General features: G+C 56.2%; 1 protein-coding gene across 2 annotated transcripts in view; it reads right to left on the reverse strand.

Moving 5' to 3' along the window:
- Positions 1-19,456, reverse strand: part of PLEC (plectin) — a 58,567-nt gene that overhangs the window by 34,862 nt on the left and 4,249 nt on the right. Inside the window, exon 1 of one of the 2 annotated variants that reach the window (XM_023741642.1) lies at positions 1,846-2,383. The exons of the other annotated variant lie outside the window; for it this stretch is intronic. Coding sequence (XP_023597410.1) covers positions 1,846-2,383 — 538 coding nt within the window. Of the gene's footprint in view, positions 1-1,845; positions 2,384-19,456 lie in introns of those variants that run through there. 2 annotated transcript variants of the gene reach the window in all.

The raw sequence follows: 19,456 nt of genomic DNA on the forward strand, positions 1-19,456 counted from the left end.
TGTATCCTGAGCACACGGGACACCCCAGTGGACGAGCATGTCCTCTCCGCAGACCCCAGGGCACAGGGTGGGGGGCTGGCCGCGCTAGCTGGGCTTAGGGGGCAGAGGCAGCCCTCCGAGGGGGCCACGAGTCCCAAGCTCTTTGTCCTCCAGCCTCACCCACCACAGAGCGAGTGGCTCTGCTGTGGCTCACTCCAGTCCTGTATAAACCTGGGGAGGTGATGCCGTCAGGTGTCGTCAGAGCAGCCCCACGACATGAGCCTGGGGACCAGCCCTAGCCCTGTCACACGCAGCAGCCCAGGCCTTTCAGCCTCTCTGCAGGAGCCAAGTGAGGGGAGGGGGCTACGGGAGGGGGGCCGACTGGAGGGGAACCCGCCACCCTGACTCAGCCGGGAGCTGGAGCCCATTTCCTGTTGGAAACTCTGAGCTGCCCGTGGCTGCAGCAGGGAAGGGAAGACTGAGTCACTGCCGCGGGGCTGGGGGGGCCCTGCGGCTCCATCCGCCCGACCACACCCGGCCCCCTCCCAACGCTGCCAGCTGCCGGCCCCGCTGGCCTGGCCTGGCCTGGCCTCAGAGAAGGAAGGAAGGAGAGAAAGGAGGGAGGGGCTGTGCTCCCACCCCACAGCCCACCAAGGGGAGGAGAGGGACCTGGTCTCAAGCCCCCAGGGCCGCAGGAGCAGTGGAGTGAGGCTGTGGACCAGGGAGCACGTCGGAGCTCACTGAGGCCCCACCAAGTCCTCAAGCAGCCACGGGGGTACTGCTGATGCCCATTTCACGAGAGTCAGAGAGACCCTTCAGAGGGGCCCTTCTAGCCCCCACACCTGGGCCTGCCAGACTCTGCCCTCAAGCCTCCCGGACCCCCATGACCCTCCCACGTGGCCCTAGTGGGTCTGAACCAGACCAAGTCCATGCCACTGCAGGACAAGAACAGGACCCCCACCCAGCACCCTGCACAGGAGCCGCATCCCAGCCTGGGGCCTGCACCTGAGGCCCCACCGCCATCCACCTGGCACACGCTGCATACCCCCGCCCCCGAGACCAAGATCCTCCCCAGGGGCCACCTGAGCCTCAGGCTAGCACAGGTCACCAGGACAGACGGACGCCATGGGGAGGACAGAACCTGCTTCAGCCTCTCAGATCTACTTCCACCTCGACCCCCTCCCATGCCCAGCACCCACCATGCCTGGCCTCCGCCTGTCGGGGTCTACCTTCTCCCCAGCCCACCTGACTGCCCCAGGCCATCACCAACTCCCAGCCAGCCGAGCACCCTGCTCGGTGCCTGCTGCCCCTGGTGGCACTCAGTACCCTTCATGCACATCTGAGCCACCCACACCCCCAGGCAGTGGTCACCCCTGTACAGACAAGGAAACCGAGGCCTGGAGGTTAAATAATCGAGCCTGGGCCACACTGCTGGAGGGGGACCAGGCACCCCTCTGTGCCCCCACCCCATGCAGAGGGCCTTGGAAGACAGAACACTGTTACAGGGAGGAGTGAGCAGGTGTCACAAGACACAGGGCAAGGCTGGGGAGGAGCCCTGAGCTGCAGCAAGGAGGACTTTGCCCACAGCTGGCCCTGCCAGGCTCAGCTGCAGGCCCCATCCCCAGCCTGGGGTGACTGGGATGGGCCGGCAGCGCCCCAGGCTCTTCCTTGGCCTACCCACCCCAAGGTCCTTAGCCCTGGGGAGGAGCCATGTGGTCGGCTGACGAGGCACCCAGTGTCCTCCGGCAGAGACAGCGCCACCTGCTGGCGTGAGTGGACTCCCAGCACGTGTGAGGCCTGCGGGGCTGCACAGATAGAGCACCCCCTTCCCACCCCTCAAGGCTGGAGGGCCCGGACGCAGCTGACCTGTGGCTGGGGCGGGCTCCAGGCCTGGCCGTGCTAGGGTCCCTGGGGCGGTGGCAGGCACCACAGGGGGCTCAGGCACCCCCTCCTCAGGATCCTTCCGGCGGTAGAACCGCCGCTCGTCTCTAGCCGTGTCCTCGGCGGGGGGCAGCCCCCGCTTGGGTGGGCAACCCAGGGGGCCCTGGACGGCCTGCACGTGGGGGGTGCGGCGCGGGGGCGTTGCCATGGCGACTGGGCGGCGCACGCGCTGCAGGGAGGCGGGCACAATCTCCGGCGGCAGGTGCAGGTACTGGCGCAGGTGGGCGATCCCCTCGTTGGTGAGGTACCAGTAGCAGTGCCGCCAGGCAAAGGTCTCCCGCACCAGGCCCCGGGCCCGCAGAGAGGCCATGGCACGCATGACCTGCAGGTTGGTGACACCGGACACGTGGGGGTGCAGGCTGCGGGGCCGCCGGTCTTTCTTGGCCACCATCACACCCTCGCGGAAGAGTACCTCGTAGATGGCCCGCAGCTGGTCCAGCGGCATGAGCATGCCGGCCACCATGACTGCGGCCGGGCGGGGCGGCCGGGCTGGGCTCCCTGGGCACCGAGCGTGGACGGGGGCGCGGGGGCAGGCGAGGCAGGCTCGGGGCAGGGCAGGCCGGGCTGAGCACCAGGGCGCAGGCTCGGCTCTGCGGCTCAGCGGCGCCGGCTCCCTCGATCCTGCCGGCTCTGCCCGCCGGCCAGCCCTCCAGCACGCCCCGGCCGGCCCCCTCTGACTCAGCACCCAGCGGCCCCGCCCACCCACACCACTGGGCCGCGGAGTGGGGGGCACCTAGTGGCCACAGCCCCCACAGCTGGCCTCCTCCCCTCGGGGCCCACGGTCCCAACGTCAGAAATGACATCACTTTCTAAACACGTCTTTCAAGCTTCCTACGATTGGGAAGAGGGGACAAAGACTAGGAAGGGGGACAGAGAATGTAAAGAAAAGAGGGGCAGAATGAAGGGCGTAAAGAACCCGGCGAGGGGAAGAGGGGGCAGGAGGGATCCGCAGCCAGGGAAGTCCAAGTGGCCAGGTCTGGGGGCTGGCTCAAGAGGTCTGAGGGGGCAGGAGCTGGGGCCTGGGGGCAGGGATTCGAGGGGGTAGAGTTGGGGTCTGGGGGGCAGAGGTCTGAGGGGAGCCAAAGCGGCCAGAGCACATGGCAGCAGGCACCACCAGCTATACATTGGGTGGGGAAAGAGACAGAGCCCCCACCTCCAAATACCTGACCCAGAGCCGCCCAGGGCAGCCCAGGAACATAGCGTCCCCTCTGAGCCCCGGAGTCCACTGGCAGGGCTCAGGGTAGGGGGCTCCCGCACCCCGCCAGCTGTCAGAGGCCAGAGACTCCCAGCTGCCACAGGGAATCAAAGTCACCAAATCACTGCCACCCCAGGGCTGGTGCCCCTGCTACTCATGCAGACACCCACGGGGGTGGCCTGAATGCCCAGCAGTGGCCAGACAGAGGGACGGGAGAGGAGCCCACGCCCAGGAAATGAAGGACCCCAGCAAAAGGAAGCTGCCGCAGACCGGGGAGGGACTGTAGTACCATATGGGGGCCGCACCCATCGATCCCCCCCACACAACTGAGGTTCCAACTTGGACAGCCTGCCAGTGCCCCTCAACCCCAACTCTCTTCACTCTGTGCCGCAGCAACCCCCAACCGGATCTGCCCTCTCCAGCCGGACACACCCATTCCCACCAAGCACTGCACACCCGGGAACTGGTTATAAATAGGGCGGGGTGAGGGATCCCGTGGTGGGAGGCGCTGGCCGGCCGGCCGGGTAGGCAAAAGGCCAGCATGCAGCAGCGTGGAGGCGGGTTTATGGGGCGGTCACCATGGCAGCGCGCCTGCAGGCTCCCAACACAAACACACACACACACAAACACACACACAAACACACACACACACACACACACACACACACACACTCACACACTCTCACACACTCTCACACACACACTCACACACACACTCTCACACACACTCTCACACACACACACACTCTCACACACACACTCACACACACACACACACTCATACACACACACCAGCAGGCTCCAAACACACACACGTGGCGGAAACTGCACGCACAGCCGGGTGCTCTTGCCCAGCCAGTTCCCTGCCCTGCTGCGGCTGCCTGCTCTCCATGTCCCCGCCCCCAGTCAGCCCGGCCAGGAAGGAGGCCAGCTCCTGGAGGGTAGGGAGGTGGGACGGTCAGGGGCCACACCCCCCGTGTCTAGCAGAGCCTGGGGGCCTGGGCTGAGTGGCTGCACTTGGGATAGGTCCCCAAGCCACCACAGCCGTGACTCGGGGGACCAGCACCAGCTGAGTGTCCAGGCAGGAACTCCGACCACAGAAGGCCCGCTCAGCCAGGCCACTCGGGCCAAGGCCCCCCTCTCCTTGTCTACCTCTCAGCAATCCCTCACAGACCTTCTAGGCTCCCCCACCCTGTGCCCAGCCCTCAGCCTCCACTGACCTCCTGGGCTCCCCACTCCCACCCCAGGGTGCCCACCCCTCAGCCCCCACTGACCTGAGCTTCCTCTCATGCTCCTCCCATACATCCAGGACATCTTGCTGACACGATTTCCCCGATCTAATCAAGCCCCCCACTCCATGACCCCACACTGCCCCCAAATGATCCCAAGCCACACCACGGCACCAAGCACTTGGACCCCAGTGTCTCCTCGTCCTGCACAGGCCTGCCCGGGGTCCCAGGCCCGACGCCTGCCCCCGTAGCCCACCCACACAGCCGGCCACCCCCGACAACAGAAGCGGCAGCAGCCCTGGCTCCCAGGAAGGGGGCGGGGCTCGGTGGGAAAGCCCCTGCCTCCCCAGTGCTGCGGCGAGTGGACAAGCAGAAAGGAGCCTGGAGCGGGACGTTCTCTGCCCGCCGGCTCGCTCCCCACACTCCCCTCGCCCGGCGCTGGCCCGGGCGCCCCCTACGTCGCGCTCGGAGGACGCCCCTCCCCGCCCCGCCCCCATCCACCGCACCGACGCCGCAGTTGCTGATTCAGCGACTGGAGGACGGGCAGGCGGCCCCTCTCCGCGACTCCAGGCCCTGCTGGGTTTCCTGGGTAACCAGACCGGGCCCTGGGGCAGCCCCTCACCCCCCAACCCCCCACCCCGGACAAAGAGCTGCAGTGTGGACTTGCTAGGGCCAGCCTGCCCGGCGCCTCCACACAGCCATCCCCAGGGCCTTGCTCTCGCCCCTCGGACTCCTGCTGCAGGACCAGTGTCTGGGTGGGGGCGCTCCGCGGAGTCCCCGGAGGAGGACAGGGGCCGACAGCTTAAAGGCCGCGCTCTCACCTCCGCCCCGCCCCAGCCACTGCAGCCCGCCCCGCCCCCATACACAGCAGGGCCACCTAGCAGCCACTAGGGTCGTCCCCGGGGGACCCGACCAGGTGCAGCCCCTGCGCAGCCGAGCCCGGGGCCGCCCGTGGCTCCAACTCCTCTCCCCCAATGCTGCCCCGGCGGCAGACCCCGGCCCGCTTCCCTGCGGCGGACTGCACCAGCCAGAGGTCACGTTGTGGTCAGCGCCCCCTGGGCTCGGGCCCACCCCGGCCCGCACCTTTGAGGGAGCTGATCTCTTGTTGGATGGCTCGCGAGGGGTCCATGTCTCCGCCGGGGGCTGAGGGCGGCGCAGCGGCCACCAGTGTCCAGCCCCGCACCGCACTGCCCGCGGGCGCCGCAGCCTGGAGGAGGGGCCAGAGGGGTGGGCGGGGCTTGCCCGGTAGGGGCGGGGCTTCGGCCGAACGATGTGCAGGATACTGGCCTCCCCGGGGCGCAAGCTCCCAAGCCATGCACCGCCCCTCCCAGCCACCACCCCCCCACCACCTCCAGACACTAGACCCCACGGACTCCAGCCCAACGCTGGGCTAGATCCCAGGGCACTCGGCCGGCCTACTCCGCCCAACACCAGGGTCCCTGGGCCCCGCCGCCACGAGCCACCCTCCGAGTGGCCTCCAGGACACACCTGCATGGGGCAGGCTGCGCGCTCACCCCTGGCCTGTGCGCAGTCTGTCACTGCAGGTCTCCCGGCTACCCCACCCAGTCAGCCTGGGGATTCAGCTCCCAACAAGGAGCCCCCAGAGTGGGCCTTCTCTCCCTCGTGCCCCAGGATCCTGGACCGGCCCAGGGGGTCCACCATTCAGGAAAGAGATGCCCTCCTTCCCCGCCTCCCCAGCCCCGCAGAAGCCCCCGCCTCTCCCCCTCCCCTACCCACAGGCTCCCCTGGGTCACCTCATCTTGTGGCTGGATGCCCTGTGTGACCACTCCCAAAACGACACCCCCAGGGGACTCAAACTGGAGCCCCTTTGCCTCCCACCAGCCTCTGCGGATCGCCCACCTGTCCAGGCTCCTCATGGGATTTCTGTGCTCCCATCTGCGGGACACCACCTTCCAAGGCCCAGTGGCTCAGGCCAAAAAACTCCTCAGCCTCCCTCAGCCCCCACGGCCAACCCTGCACTCTCCCCAGCCCTGCCTCCCAGTCTCGTCATATCTCCCACTTGTCACTATCTCCACCACCACCGCTGGTCCAGGCTCTGCCCCATCGCACCAGGACCACTGGGCAGCCTTCGCTCGGCCACCACCACCAATCCTCCCCACCCAATGGGATTCAGGGTGTGGCCATCCTTGTGGGCCGATACTCTGCCTGTCGCATCCCTGGGTGGTGCAAACAGTCGAGTGCTTGACCACTAGCCAAAAGGCTGGCAGTTCGAACCCACCCAGAAGCTCCTGGGAAGACAGGCCTAGCAATCTGCTTCCGAAAACCCTGTGGAGCAGTTCTCCTCTGCACACATGGGGTCGCCACAAGTCAGAACCAACTGGACGGCAACTCCCAACAACGATACAGAGATCAGGCACAATTCAATGGTTACGCCTAACTTTTCAGAACCACATGACAACTGCTCAGAGAACATCCTGCTGTGTGTGCGAAGACCCTGCCCCTAGCAGCCCCCTCCAGCAGGGCTGGCCAGCAGTGAGCGGCTAGCGCAGCCACCTGAAGGCAGGGACGCTCAGAAAAGCTGTGGCAGCCTGGAGGTGCCTGACCTCCCCAACACCGGCCCCATGGTGGAAGCCCGTCCCCTGGGTGCTTCCAGAGGCTTCCTGGAGAGAGAGTGGCTAGTGAGGAGAAGAGGGATGAGAAAAGGGGTGCGGTCAACCCCAAAGACACCATGGGGGGCTGGAGCAGGATGCAGGCAGGGAGGGGGGCTGGAGGAGCCAGGGAGGAGCTGGAGACAGAACACGGGGATTTCACAGGGCCAGGGAGGAGCCTCCGGCTGCCAGCGCAGAAGGGACCAGGAAATGGGGTGCTGCTCCCTGGGGCTGAGGGCAGGGGGAGGAAAGGGCACTGGTGCAGAGGGTGCTGTGGTGGGGGGAGTGAGAAGCAAAGCTCCGGCCCCTCCCCATAATCCCAGCTTTTACTGGCTTCAGCACCATGACCAGTGACCAGCCCACAGATCTGAAATGTTTTGTGTAAATAGCCTGTGAGTTTGACCCCAGTTGGGCAGAGGAAACGCCCTGGGCTGGAGCTGGGCTCGCCGGCGCCACAGGCCAGCAGAACACCTTTGGCCACTGGTTCCACTCCAGCCACCCTGTGGGGTCCTCTGGAGGGTGGGCAGTCTGTCCCAGCGGGTCTTCCTTGCCCACCTAGGGTCATATCAGGTCCCCTGGGCCAGGACTCTTTCCCTGGGCCAGCCCAAACCCTCTCGAAGCTTCTGGGAGCTCCAAGCGTTAGCTCACACCCTGGGGGACCCCAAACCCTGTTGCACCCACACCACAGCCAGGCCCCTCTCCTTCCCAGCCTCTCCGCTCTCCAAGCACAAAGCAACCTCCTCTTCACACATTCCTTGGAACCCTGGCAGCTTTGCCTCGCCAGGGACCCAGGAGGGGCTCTGACACTGCACCGCCCACCCCCCCAGGCCCGGCCCCACCTTTCTCACCTCACAGAGGGCCAGGGAAACTAACACAGCCAGCCACAGCTAGTAGAAAAATACACTGGGCAAAACCCCTTCATTAGCAACGCAAGACGCATATTCAGGAAAAAGATAAGTAGAAGTTGGGCAGAATTTAGGTGCAGATCAGTCTGTAAAGAAAGACCGGGCCCCGAGGAGACTCTCTCGCCCTGAAAGCAGACAGCAACAGGGCAGACTCCGGCGCTCCCAAATTAATCTCTGCAGGCGCTGCAATTCCGATCGACATTCCTGCTTTCTCTCTGCCACGGCTCAGTTGATAATTGCTCCATTTACTCACTTACGTAATCTGGTATCAGACTGGCAGGGCTGTTGTTTGTTTTAAACCCTAACACCGGGTTCTGGGCAGGTGTCCGGGGGCTAGCTAGCCCTCTCATGCAGTGTAAGGGGAAGTACTTCCCTTCAGAGAAGCAACTTGCAACATCTTAGAAATTGGGGGGGGGGGATGTTGTTTGAATAGAAAATATTCACCTGACTCAAAAATTACAGAAGTATAAAATGGAGTAGAGTGAAGTCTCCCTCCTACCCACCGCCCTCAACCAGAAAAACCAAACCGGTTGCCGTCAAGTCGATTCTGACTCATGGCAACCCCAGGTGTTACAGGGCGGAGCTGCCCCATAGGGTTTTCTTGGCTGTAATCTTTAGGTAATCTGACAGATTGCAGGCTTTCCTTTCATGGTGCCACCAGGCGGGTTCAAACCGGCAACCTTCAGGCTAATAGCGGAGCACAAACCGTTAGCACCGCCCAGGGATCCTCCCAGTGCCGCGCACCCTGTGAAAATCATCGTCGCCGGCTGCCTGGTGCTTCCTCCAGTCTTCATGGGGAATCGAGCAGATGTGAACATATTTCCTGGTTTTGCCGCAAACACAAAACGTAGCATCTTATATGCATGACTCTGCCCTTGCTTCTCATCAGGAGGGGTCACCTGGGATCCCCGACACGTGTGCAGGGAGCACGTCTGCACCTGCCGCCACGCTGAGCGGCCTCCATCTCCTGCTCTGACACGGACTGCACTCGCAGACCTGACAGGCACCTGACAGACGCCGTCACTGGCCTGCTTCCCGCAGGCCCTGCAGCAGAATCCAGAAATCCAGATTTTGGGATTTCTGCCAATCTGATAGGTGAAAAGTGGTGTCTTGGTCCTGGTAAAGCTTAAGTTTTACGTATCCTTTGACCCAGGAATTCTACTTCTGACTGTAGTATAGACGCACGCAACCACTGGCTCCAAAGCTGTTTCCTGCCACGGTTTCTAGTACAAGAAAAACCCCAAAACAGCCTTAACGTCCTTCAGGAGAGACTGACTTCAATATGATATGGTTATTGTACAAAAAAAATCATGTTCTAATGAAACAAAAAGATGTCTATTTGTATTGCTAAGTAAAAAGAAGTTACATGGTCTGAAGTACTTCACAATTTAATATTATTTAATATTATTATAGAATTACGAATAAATTAAAACACACTACAAAACACTACATAAGGAACCCTGGTGGCACAGCGGTTAAGCGCTCAGTTGCTAACTGGAAGGTCGGCAGCCCGAACCCACCAGCTGCTCCACAGGATAAAGATATGGCACTCTCCTTCCGTAAAGATTTACAGTCTTGGAAACCTTATGGGGCAGTTCTACTTTGTTCTTTAGGGTCCCTAGGAGTCAGAATTGACTCGATGGCAACGGTTTTTTTACAAAACGCTATGCATTTTTTTTAAAAAAACAAGCACAAAACAAAAAGACTTGGAGGTTTTACAAAACATGTAGCAACTCCTGCAGGGTGACTGGGGAAGGGGGAGGGGTACAGCAGGTTGAATGTTGGCTCCAAAAATGTATGCCCATGTCCAAGTCCCTGGAAACCGTGAATATGACCTCATTTGGAAAATGGGTCTTTGCAGATGTAATTAAGGATTCTGAGATGAGACCATCCTGCATTACCCAAGGGCACCCTAAATCCAATGACAAGTGTCCTTCTGAGAGATGGGAGATGAGAAAACACAGGAGAAGGCCATGTCAGCACGAAGGCAGAGTGACGCAGCCATAAGCTGAGGAAGCCAAGGACTACTGGCACCACCAGAAGCTGAAAGAGGCAAGGAACAGAATTTCCCCTGGAGCCATTAGAGGGAGCAGGGCCCAGCCAACACCTTGATTTTGGACTTCTGGCCTCCAGAAGTGTGAGAAAATGAACTGCTGTTTTAAGCCACCAACTTTGTAATAATTTGTTACAGCAGCCACAGGAAACTAATACAGATTTTGGTACCAGGAAGCGGGTGATACTGTAACATATACCTAAAAATGTGGAAGTGGCTTTGGAATTGGGTAATAGGTAGAAGCTGGAAGAATTTTCAGCCATGTGACAGAAAAAGCCTAGACTGCCTTGTACAGACTATTGTCAGAAATATGGATGTTAAAGATGTTGCTGGTGAGGCCTTAGAAGGAAATGAGGAACACATTACTGGAAACTAGAGAAAAGGTGATCCTTGTTATAAACTGGCAGAAAACTTGGCTGAAATGTGTTCTATGGCTAGGTGGAAAGAACTTGTAAGTGATAAACTTGGATATCAAGCTGAGGAGATTTCCAAGCAAACTGTGGATGCTGCAGCCTTGTTTCTTCATGCTGCTTACGGTAAAATGCAAGAGGGAGGACTGTTAAGCAAAAAGGACCTAGCACTTGATGATTTGGGAAAGTCTCAGTCCATCCAGATAGTGTGCTCTGGAGAGAGAACCAAGGGTGTTCCTGGACAACCTTTTCCTGAAGAGCTCAGGCGTGTGACTCCGGATCCCCCAGCCATCTCAGCAGAAGCCAGGAAAAGAGATGGGTTATCCAGAGATGATCTGTGGAGGAGCCTCTTGTCCAATAGCATGGATCCCCATGACATACACAGGAGACACACAAGGTTTCTGAGAATGTTTCATCAGCAGAAACTCTCCCAGCTTGCACTTAAGGGGTCAGAGACAGGATAAAACGAAGGAAACATGTCAGACTTGTAGGATTCTACAGGCAGAAAACAAAACAAGCTGATAGAGCTACTCAGCTGCAAACATGTGCTACCCTTCAAGAAAAAGAATGACCCAAGGGGTGAGCATCAAGCCACAGAATATTATTCTGAGGTCTTGAGACATAATGGAATTTTCCCTGCTGGATTTCATACTTGCTTGGGACCAGTGACCCCTTTATTCCTTCCAATTTCTCCCTTTCAGAATGGGAATGGCTATCCTATGCCTATCCTACCATTGTATTTTAGAAGCAGATAACTTGCTTTCTAGTGTCACAGGTCCACAGATGGAGAGGAATTCTGGCCAAGGACCTATCATACGCAGAGTTTCACCCCCTACATACCTCACACCCAAACCAGATTGCAGGTGGATTAAAGACGGAGAAGTTAAACACACACACACACACACACACACACACACACACACACACACACACACACGTCAGTACTAGAAGAAATCACTGGCAGATGCTTTAATGAAGGAAGGCCATTTTAAGCATGACATAAAATCAGAGATCAAGAAACAAAAGACTGACAATTTTTAAAAGTTGGTATGACCAAAGACACTGTCTTAGTCATCTAGTGCAGCTATAAAAGAAATACCACAAGTGGATGGCTTTAACAAGGAAAAGTTTATTCTCTCACAGTCCAGCAGGCTAGAAGTCTGAATTCAGGGCACCAGCTCCAGGGGAAGGCTTTCTCTCTCTGTTGGCTCTGGAGGAAGGTCCTTGTCATCAATCTTTCCTTGGTCTGGGAGCATCTCAGCACAGGAACCTCAGGTCCAAAGGATGCACTCTGCTCCCAGCCCTGCTTTCTTGGTGGTATGAGGTCCCCATGTCTCTCTGCTTGCTTCTCTCTTTTACATCTCAAAAGAGATTAACTTATGATACTATCTAATCTTGTAGAGCTCATCAATATAACTGCCACTAATCCATCTCATTACATCATAGTGATAGGATTTACCACACATAGGGAAATCACATCAGATGACAAAATGGTAGACAATCATACAATATTGGGAATCATGACCAAGCCAAGTTGACAGATATTTTGGGGGGACACAACTCAATCCATGACAGACACCATACCAAAACTAGGTACCATGGAGTCAATTCCGACTCATGGCAACCCTGTGCGTGTCAGAGTAGAATGTATTCCATAGAGTTTTTAATGGCTGATTTTTTTGGAAGTAGATCACCAGGCCTTTCTTCCAAGGTACCTCTGGGTGGATCTGAACATCCAGTCTTTCAGTTAGCAGCCAGAGAGTTAACCATTTGCACCACCCAGGGACTCCAAAGACACCATAAACAGAGTTAAAAGACAAGCGACCGAAACTAATGGGTGAAGTGAGATGTCAGGACAGCAGCTACCTTTGGGCCCAAGAAACGTTCTGTTTCATGAACTGAGTGTGGTCACACAAGTGTGTCCACTTTGAAATTTAACTAAGCTGCATAAGTACAATTTGTGCACTTTTCTGTAGGAATGTTATACTTCAATAAAAAGTTGACTTAAAAAAAAGGACAAGTAACTATTATCGTCCTGAGATCATCTTTAAACCTTAAACCAAAAATATCCCCTGAAGCCATCTTAAAACCGAACAATAGTTCAGCTTAACTAGTAAAAAACGTCTGCCTTGAGCATTACGCTGTTTTAAGAACTATCTATACAGGATCAGATTAACAACAACTCAAAAGATTAGACAGGAACTTTAGGGGGCAGTGAGTTTATGTTAATGAGAGAGGAACATCTCAGAAAAAGGAGGGTGAGAATGGTTGCACAGCTCGAAGAATGTAATCAATGTTACTAAATGGTATATGTAGAAACTGTTGAATTGATGTATGTTTTGCTGTGTATATTCTCAACAACAACAAAATAAATAAAATTTGGAAAAAAATTTCATTCAACTAAGCTAGACCAATACATCTGATTCACTGAAACTAAACTGAGTTAAAAACTTATGTCCATACAAAAACCTGCAACGAATGTTTACAACAGCCTTATTAATAACTGAAAAAAACTGAAAGCAAGCAAGATGTCCTTCAGTAGGTGAACGGATAAACAACTGTGGTATATCCGTACAGGAGAATATTATTCAGTGATAAAAACTGAGCTGTCAGGCCACAAAAGACATGGAGGAATCTTAAACACGCATGGCTAGCGAAAGAAGCCAATCTGGGAAGGCTACATCCAAATGATGCCAACTACACGGCACTCTGGAAAAGGCAACACAAGACAGACAGTAAGGACAGCAATGGCTGCCAGCAGCTTGAGGTTCTGGGGGAGGGATGAATAGATGGAGCACAGGGCATTTTTAGGGCAGTGAAGCTATTCTGTAAGACACTGTCATGGTGGACACATGACATTATGCATTTGTCACAATCCATAGAACTGTTCAACACAGAGTGAACTTAAACCATGGACTTTAGTTAATATTGTATCAATATTGGTTCAATTGTAACAAATGTACCACAGGAATGCAAGGTGTTAATAATAGGGGAATAACAGGGGAAACCATAGGGGAAGAGGGGTTTATGGAAACTCTCTGCACTTTTCTCAATTTTTCTGTAAACCTGAAACTGCTCTAAAACACAAAGTCTATTAATTTCTTTAAAAAAAAAAAAAGACAAGTAACATGCAACAGACAAAGTGTTAATATCCATAATAAATAAAGGCTCTTAAACTCAAAAACAAACAAAACACCTCAGAGAAATGAGCAGCACTTCTGAACAGGCAACTGCAGTGCGATGGATCACTTCCATATGGCCTTTTGTCGCTGTGAGTCAGAATCAACTCGATGGCAATGGATTGCCATTGTCTTGTAATTCCCATAAAATAATTGGGTGCGACTATGCCAATAAGGTGCTTGTGACCCACCAAGGGGATTGGACAGCTTGCTAATAATGCAAATAGAGTACATGGCAATCTTTTGAGGGTGGGACTATGCAAATAAGGTATATGGAACACTAACAGGTTTGCCATCTCACTAAACTGCTTAAAGGGAGACATAGAGAGAAAGAGAAGAGCCATAACATGGAAGACAGTGAGAGACAGCAGCAGCAGAACCAGGAGATTGGCACAAGATGGCACAATGGGCTTCTCACCCCACAGAGCAAGGCGGTTACAGTGGGTGTACTGACCCACAGAGCGAGAGAGCTGAGCGCCTTCAGGCTGAGGCTCACTGGCGGAGTGGGGTGCCTCCAGGCACTTACTGGCAGAGCTAAAGGGCTTTGTAATACTTGCTCAAGCAGGGCAGAGGCTGGGTCAAGGGGCCAAGGGGCCGAGGGGCCAAGGGCCAGAGAGAGGCCTGCCTGCAGGCACAGCTGAGAAGAGGCTGTCCTGATTGAAGAATTGTATCCTGAATTGTAACCTGTTACTTCCCTAATAAACCCCCTAACTGTAAGTATGGTTTGTGAGTTCTGTATGGCCACTGCAATGAATTATCAAACACAGCACAGAAGTAGAGAGTACCATGGGAGGGACGGCTGGTGTCAGAATTGGTAAAAAGGTTGGAGAGCGGAAGCATGTCTCACCTCCACCTCATGGGAATCAGCCCTGGGCTGTTGACCTTGATTCTCCTTCCCCCTTGTGAAGTTAGAGGGGGTCAGACACCCCCACCGTACCATTTTTCCAGCAACTCATAAAAGAAAAATACAAATTGCCAGTAACTCTATGAAATGATGCTCAACTTAATTAATAACCAAACAACGCAAATTAAAACGAATTAGAATTTTTCCATCACTCAGCTTGGCAAGGGAGTGGAGAACTAGTCTGTCTCGTATCTCCTGGGCTCATCCACGCCAGAGGGCACTCTGGAAATAAGTGAAGCCCGTGGGAGCCGGAACTCGACAGGACTGCCTTGTTATTCCAGGGCTCGCAAAGTTTTTCACCTTGGACACGATGCAGTCTCACCACTTTTCCATTGCTCGTTTTAATGGAAAATATTTGAGTTTTCCTCTCTGACAGGTTTCCATCTTACACAGGTTCCGGCTTTCACAGGTTTTACTGTACGATCACGTTTAGTAATAAGCCCAAATGTCCTTCCACAGAGATCAGATAAGTAAACTGTGGTACTTTCACGTAATGGAATATTTTGTAGCCACTAAAAAGCATGAGGGTGCCAAGTCCATTCAATGGGGAAAGAATGTCTCTTCAACAAATAGTTCTGGGTCAACTGGACATCCACATACAAAAGAATGAAATTGGACCCCTACTACACCCCGTATGCAAAAGTTAACTCTAAATGGATCAAAGACTAAATGTGAGAGCTAACACTATAAAACTCTTGGAAGAAAACGTAGGGGTAAATCTTCACGATCTTGGATTAGGCCATGGCTTCTTAGAGATAAACCAAAAAAATGAGGTAAATTGGACCTCATCAAAACTAAAAACTTTTATGCTTTAAAGGACATTATCAAGAAAGTAAAAGGACAACCACAAAATAAGAGAGAATATTTGCAAATAATTATTTCATAAAGGATGTATAGAATACAGAAAGAACACTTACCATTCAATAACAAAAAAGATAAAAATGCAATGTAAAAATATACAAGGATCTGAACAGACATGTCTCCAAATCAGACAGACCAGTGGCCGACAGGCCGGATAAGAAGATGCTCCACGTCGTTAGCCATCCAGGAAACGCAAATCAAAAACCACAATGAGATGCCACTTCACATCCACTTAAAAAAAAATAAAGAAAAACAGTTGCCTTCGAGTAGATGCCACCTCATGGTGACCCCATGTGTCAGGGCAGACCTGTAACCACAGAACTTTCAGTGGCTGATTTTTTGGACGTAGATAGCCAGATCTTTCTTCTTTTGCCATACAGCAACAAGCATTGACGAAGATGTGGAGAAATCAGAACCCTTATACACTGTTAGTGGGGATAGAAAACGGTACACCTGCTTTGGAAAACAGTCTGGCAGTTCCTCAAATGATTAAACACAGAGTTACCATTTGACCAAGCAATTCCCTTGCCCGGTATATACCCACACTTTTGAGTCAATCCTGACTCGTCAGCGACCCTATAGGGCAGAGCAGAACCGCCCCATAGGGTTTCCAAGGAGCGGCTGGTGGATTCAAACTGCCTACCTTTTGGTTAGCAGCCGAGCTCTTAACCACTACGCCACAAGGGCTCCAATCCCAGATATATACCCAAGAGAAAGGAAAACACGCCCACACAGAAACTTGTACAAAAATATTCAAAGCAAAATTATTCCTAATGCCAAAAGTGGAAACAATTCCAGTGTCCATCAGCTGAGGAAACGCAGGGTGAACAAACCTGATATATCCACGCCTCGGAGTGTTATCCAGCCCTAAACAGGAAGACAGTCAAGAAGCCAGTCACAAAGGACCACATAACTGTGTGACCCCGTTTACATAAAGTGTGAGAACAGTCAAATCCAGAGAGACAGAAAGTGGATCAGTGGCTGCTTAGGGCTGGGGTGCTGGGAGGAAATGGAGAGGGACTGCTAAATGAGCACAGGGTTGCTTTTTGGGGTGACGAAAATGTTCTAAAATTGATCGTGGTGACGGCGGTTGCACAACTCTGTGGATACACTAAACACCACTGACCCGTACACGTCAAATGGGTGAGCTGTATGGTATGTATATCCGCTCTCAATAAAGCTGTTACTTAAAAAAAAAAAAAAAAAAAAGGTACAAGGTCAACCTAAACTGTGTAGACAGGGAAAGCCGGCTACTCCCCACAAACGGGAGGAAGTCACACCCGCATTCTCTCTCTCTCTCTGTCTCTCTCTCACACACACGGGAAGGCCCCAAGAAAAGCCTAAAAGGATTCACACCACATATAACAGTGGTCAGTCACCTCAGACAGGGAGACTAGAGCCTGAGGTGTGACTTCTGCTGTTTTTTCTTTATATATTTCCACAGTGCTTGATTTTTTTTTTTTTTCCCGCACAGAGTACGTTTGACTTTGACAGTAAACGCAGACCAAAAGCCCCCTCCAAAGAGCCCCAGTGACCACCAGCCTGGGCTGCCCACCGAGCTGGGCCCACAGACGATGCCCCAGCCACTGCCCACTCACCTGCAGGCACCCTGCAAACATGCTCGAGGGCTTGGGCCCGTGCCAGGACACAGATTGCCAAGCTAAGTCCAAGATGGGGACAGTGGGGACACGGAGGCAGGTGCCAGGCACCCTGAAGGGCTGAGGCCCGCGAGGCAGGGTCAGGAGCCCTGGAGCTGTCGTCACACTCACTCACCCACACCCACTGCCCCCTGGGGACCATCGCAGCAGCCCCCCATGAACCCCACACCTACCCTCCAATCGTCCAATCCACGAAGACTGTTGCCGCCCCGCTCCCAGCCCCAACAGCAGGACAACCTTCAAGTCCCTAACCCTGGCTGCCAGGCCTCTCCCTGCCCCTCCTGCCCCCACAGGCAGCTTCCTGCTCTCTGTGCACCCAGCACCCTCACCCCCATTCACCTGCGTTACCCCACTCGCCCCGACGTCCCTGACTTCAGCCTCTCCTGGCCTCGGTGAGCTGTTGCAGGCCAGGCTCATCTGGGGTCAGGACCCCCTTCCAACTGGGCTCCTGTGGGGCACTCCGAGGCCCCCCGCTACAGCCCAGGGGTGTCAGTGTCCCAGGAATCTGCCCAGGCAGATGCAGGGCGGTGGGGGGCTGAGGGCTGCAGGCTGACCAGCAGCTGAAGATGCTCTGGGAGGAACAGTGACCACTGGGGAGGGCTGGGGATTTCCAGGGGGCAAAACTTCGGGTGACACATCCAGGCGGGGCCGTGGACGTCAGATGCTGGGGTGTGAGGATCACTGGGTGGAAGGCCTGAGGGTGGACTCTGAAAGGGCAGAAGTGATGTGCCCACGTGAGAGGGCAGGTAAAGGTGGAGCTGGGGGCAAGGCCTAGTGTGGGGGAGGCCAGGGTCCTCAGTGGCCCTGGGCTGGGTTCCCAAAGGCCTGGATCCCTCTCCCCTCCTCAGCTGGCTCCTGCTGTGCCGGGGTCTCCCTGCCCCTACCCAGCTGTTTACAGCGAGACTTGGTCCCTCCCTCCCTCTCGCATATGGTGGTTACTCATTGGCTCACATCTGGCACTGTGGGCCCTCCCGGCCTTCAGTCACCCCAGGGGCCAGCTCTCCTGTGGCCCCTCCACCCCCAGGGGCCACCTACCCAGCCTCAGGCTCTAGCAGGTCCAAGGGGCTCGCCGAGCTCAGGCCACCCTTGGTTCTTGGGCAGTGGCCTTGGCCTGGCCACAGGCACAAAGCCAGCCCCTAGCCAGTCCCCATGCAGGGGCCCTGCTGCACCCCAGAAGCATCCCTTTCTCCTGCCCCTGCTCAGGAAGCTCCCCTGCACCTGCTGTGTTGCTCTGGGACTCTCCAGCCTCCCCAGGCTGGCACTCGTCACCTGGCAATTCCGTCTTAACCAGGTGCCCCAATGTCCCGGGCGAGGTCAAGCCCAGGAGAGCGGCCAGTTGTGACCGACACCTGACCCAGCCTCCAGCGCTGGGCTGGGAGAGAGGGTCCTGAGAGGGCTCTACTACCCTCCAGGGACCTGTCGGCCCCACATCTGACTGTCAAGCCCAGCTCCCAGAAGTGGGGGAGGCAGGCCCTGCCACAGAGAGCAGAGGGAAACCGCGCCTGGCTCTGAGACCTGACCAGACCAGAACAAGGGTTCCGGAATGAAACACTGTTCTGCATCCGTGCCCTGCTTTGAATGCAGGGGCCAGTCCATAAACTGGTCCACCCTGAGGTTTTCCAGGAGGGCCACGGCCCAAGTGGACACGCTGCCTGTCCTGCACCCATCTGTCGGACCTTCCGAGCTGGCCGTGGAATGGCCCTCCCTCTGCAAACTGGCCTCCCTGCGGCGCAGTGGTCAGGAGCCCGTTTTCTCAGCAGCGTCTCCACCTGGCCCAGCTGAACTATTCGTGGGGACAAACAGGTGGACCACGGCCTGGCAAGGCCTCATGGGGGACACAATGGCACCTCTGCACTCCCAGGACCTGGCAAAGGCTGTGAGCGAGGGCCGCCTGGCAGCAGGGAGCCTGGGCCCCCGTGAAGCTGCCCTGGAGAGGTCAGTGGCCGGCACCAACAGGACCTCTCCCTGAGCTGCCTTTGGGGGCTGTGCTAGCTAAACCGCACACAGAGCTGGAGCCCACTCCACCGGCTGTGCCCAGACCCCTCCCCAGTGGCTCACCCCGCAGCCTCTGAGCCTCGGCTGCCACAGCCAAGGCTGCGTCCACACCTGCAGAGAGCTCGCACCCCCAACCCTGGGCAGCACCAAGGGTCCGCAGGTCCAGAAGGACCCCAGCGGGCGGTGGTGCCAGACAAGGGGGTCAGCCAGAGCCGGGCGCAGTGGACGCTCCATGTCCCTTGGGAGAGGAAGGGGACTGCCCTGACTTCCCCACCCACAGCTGTCCCCAGGGGCCGGAACCGGAAAACGGGTGCCGTGGGAATCCCTGCCAAGGAAGGGTGGCAGCAGCAGGCGTCCGCCAGTTTGGGGAGGTGAGGAGAGGCGGCAACTATGCGACCCACTGCCAGAGGGCCGCGGCCCCTCCGCCCCACGGGGGAGGCGCCGGGCGCGGGGCAGGGGCCGGCTCAGCCTTGACCCACGTGTCTGCCGGGCACCGACACCGGACACTGGCCGGGCGGCCCCGGACCCGGACCAGCCC

This window comes from Trichechus manatus, unplaced genomic scaffold (assembly GCF_000243295.1).
Source record: "Trichechus manatus latirostris isolate Lorelei unplaced genomic scaffold, TriManLat1.0 scaffold00185, whole genome shotgun sequence".
Lineage (NCBI taxonomy): Eukaryota > Metazoa > Chordata > Mammalia > Sirenia > Trichechidae > Trichechus > Trichechus manatus.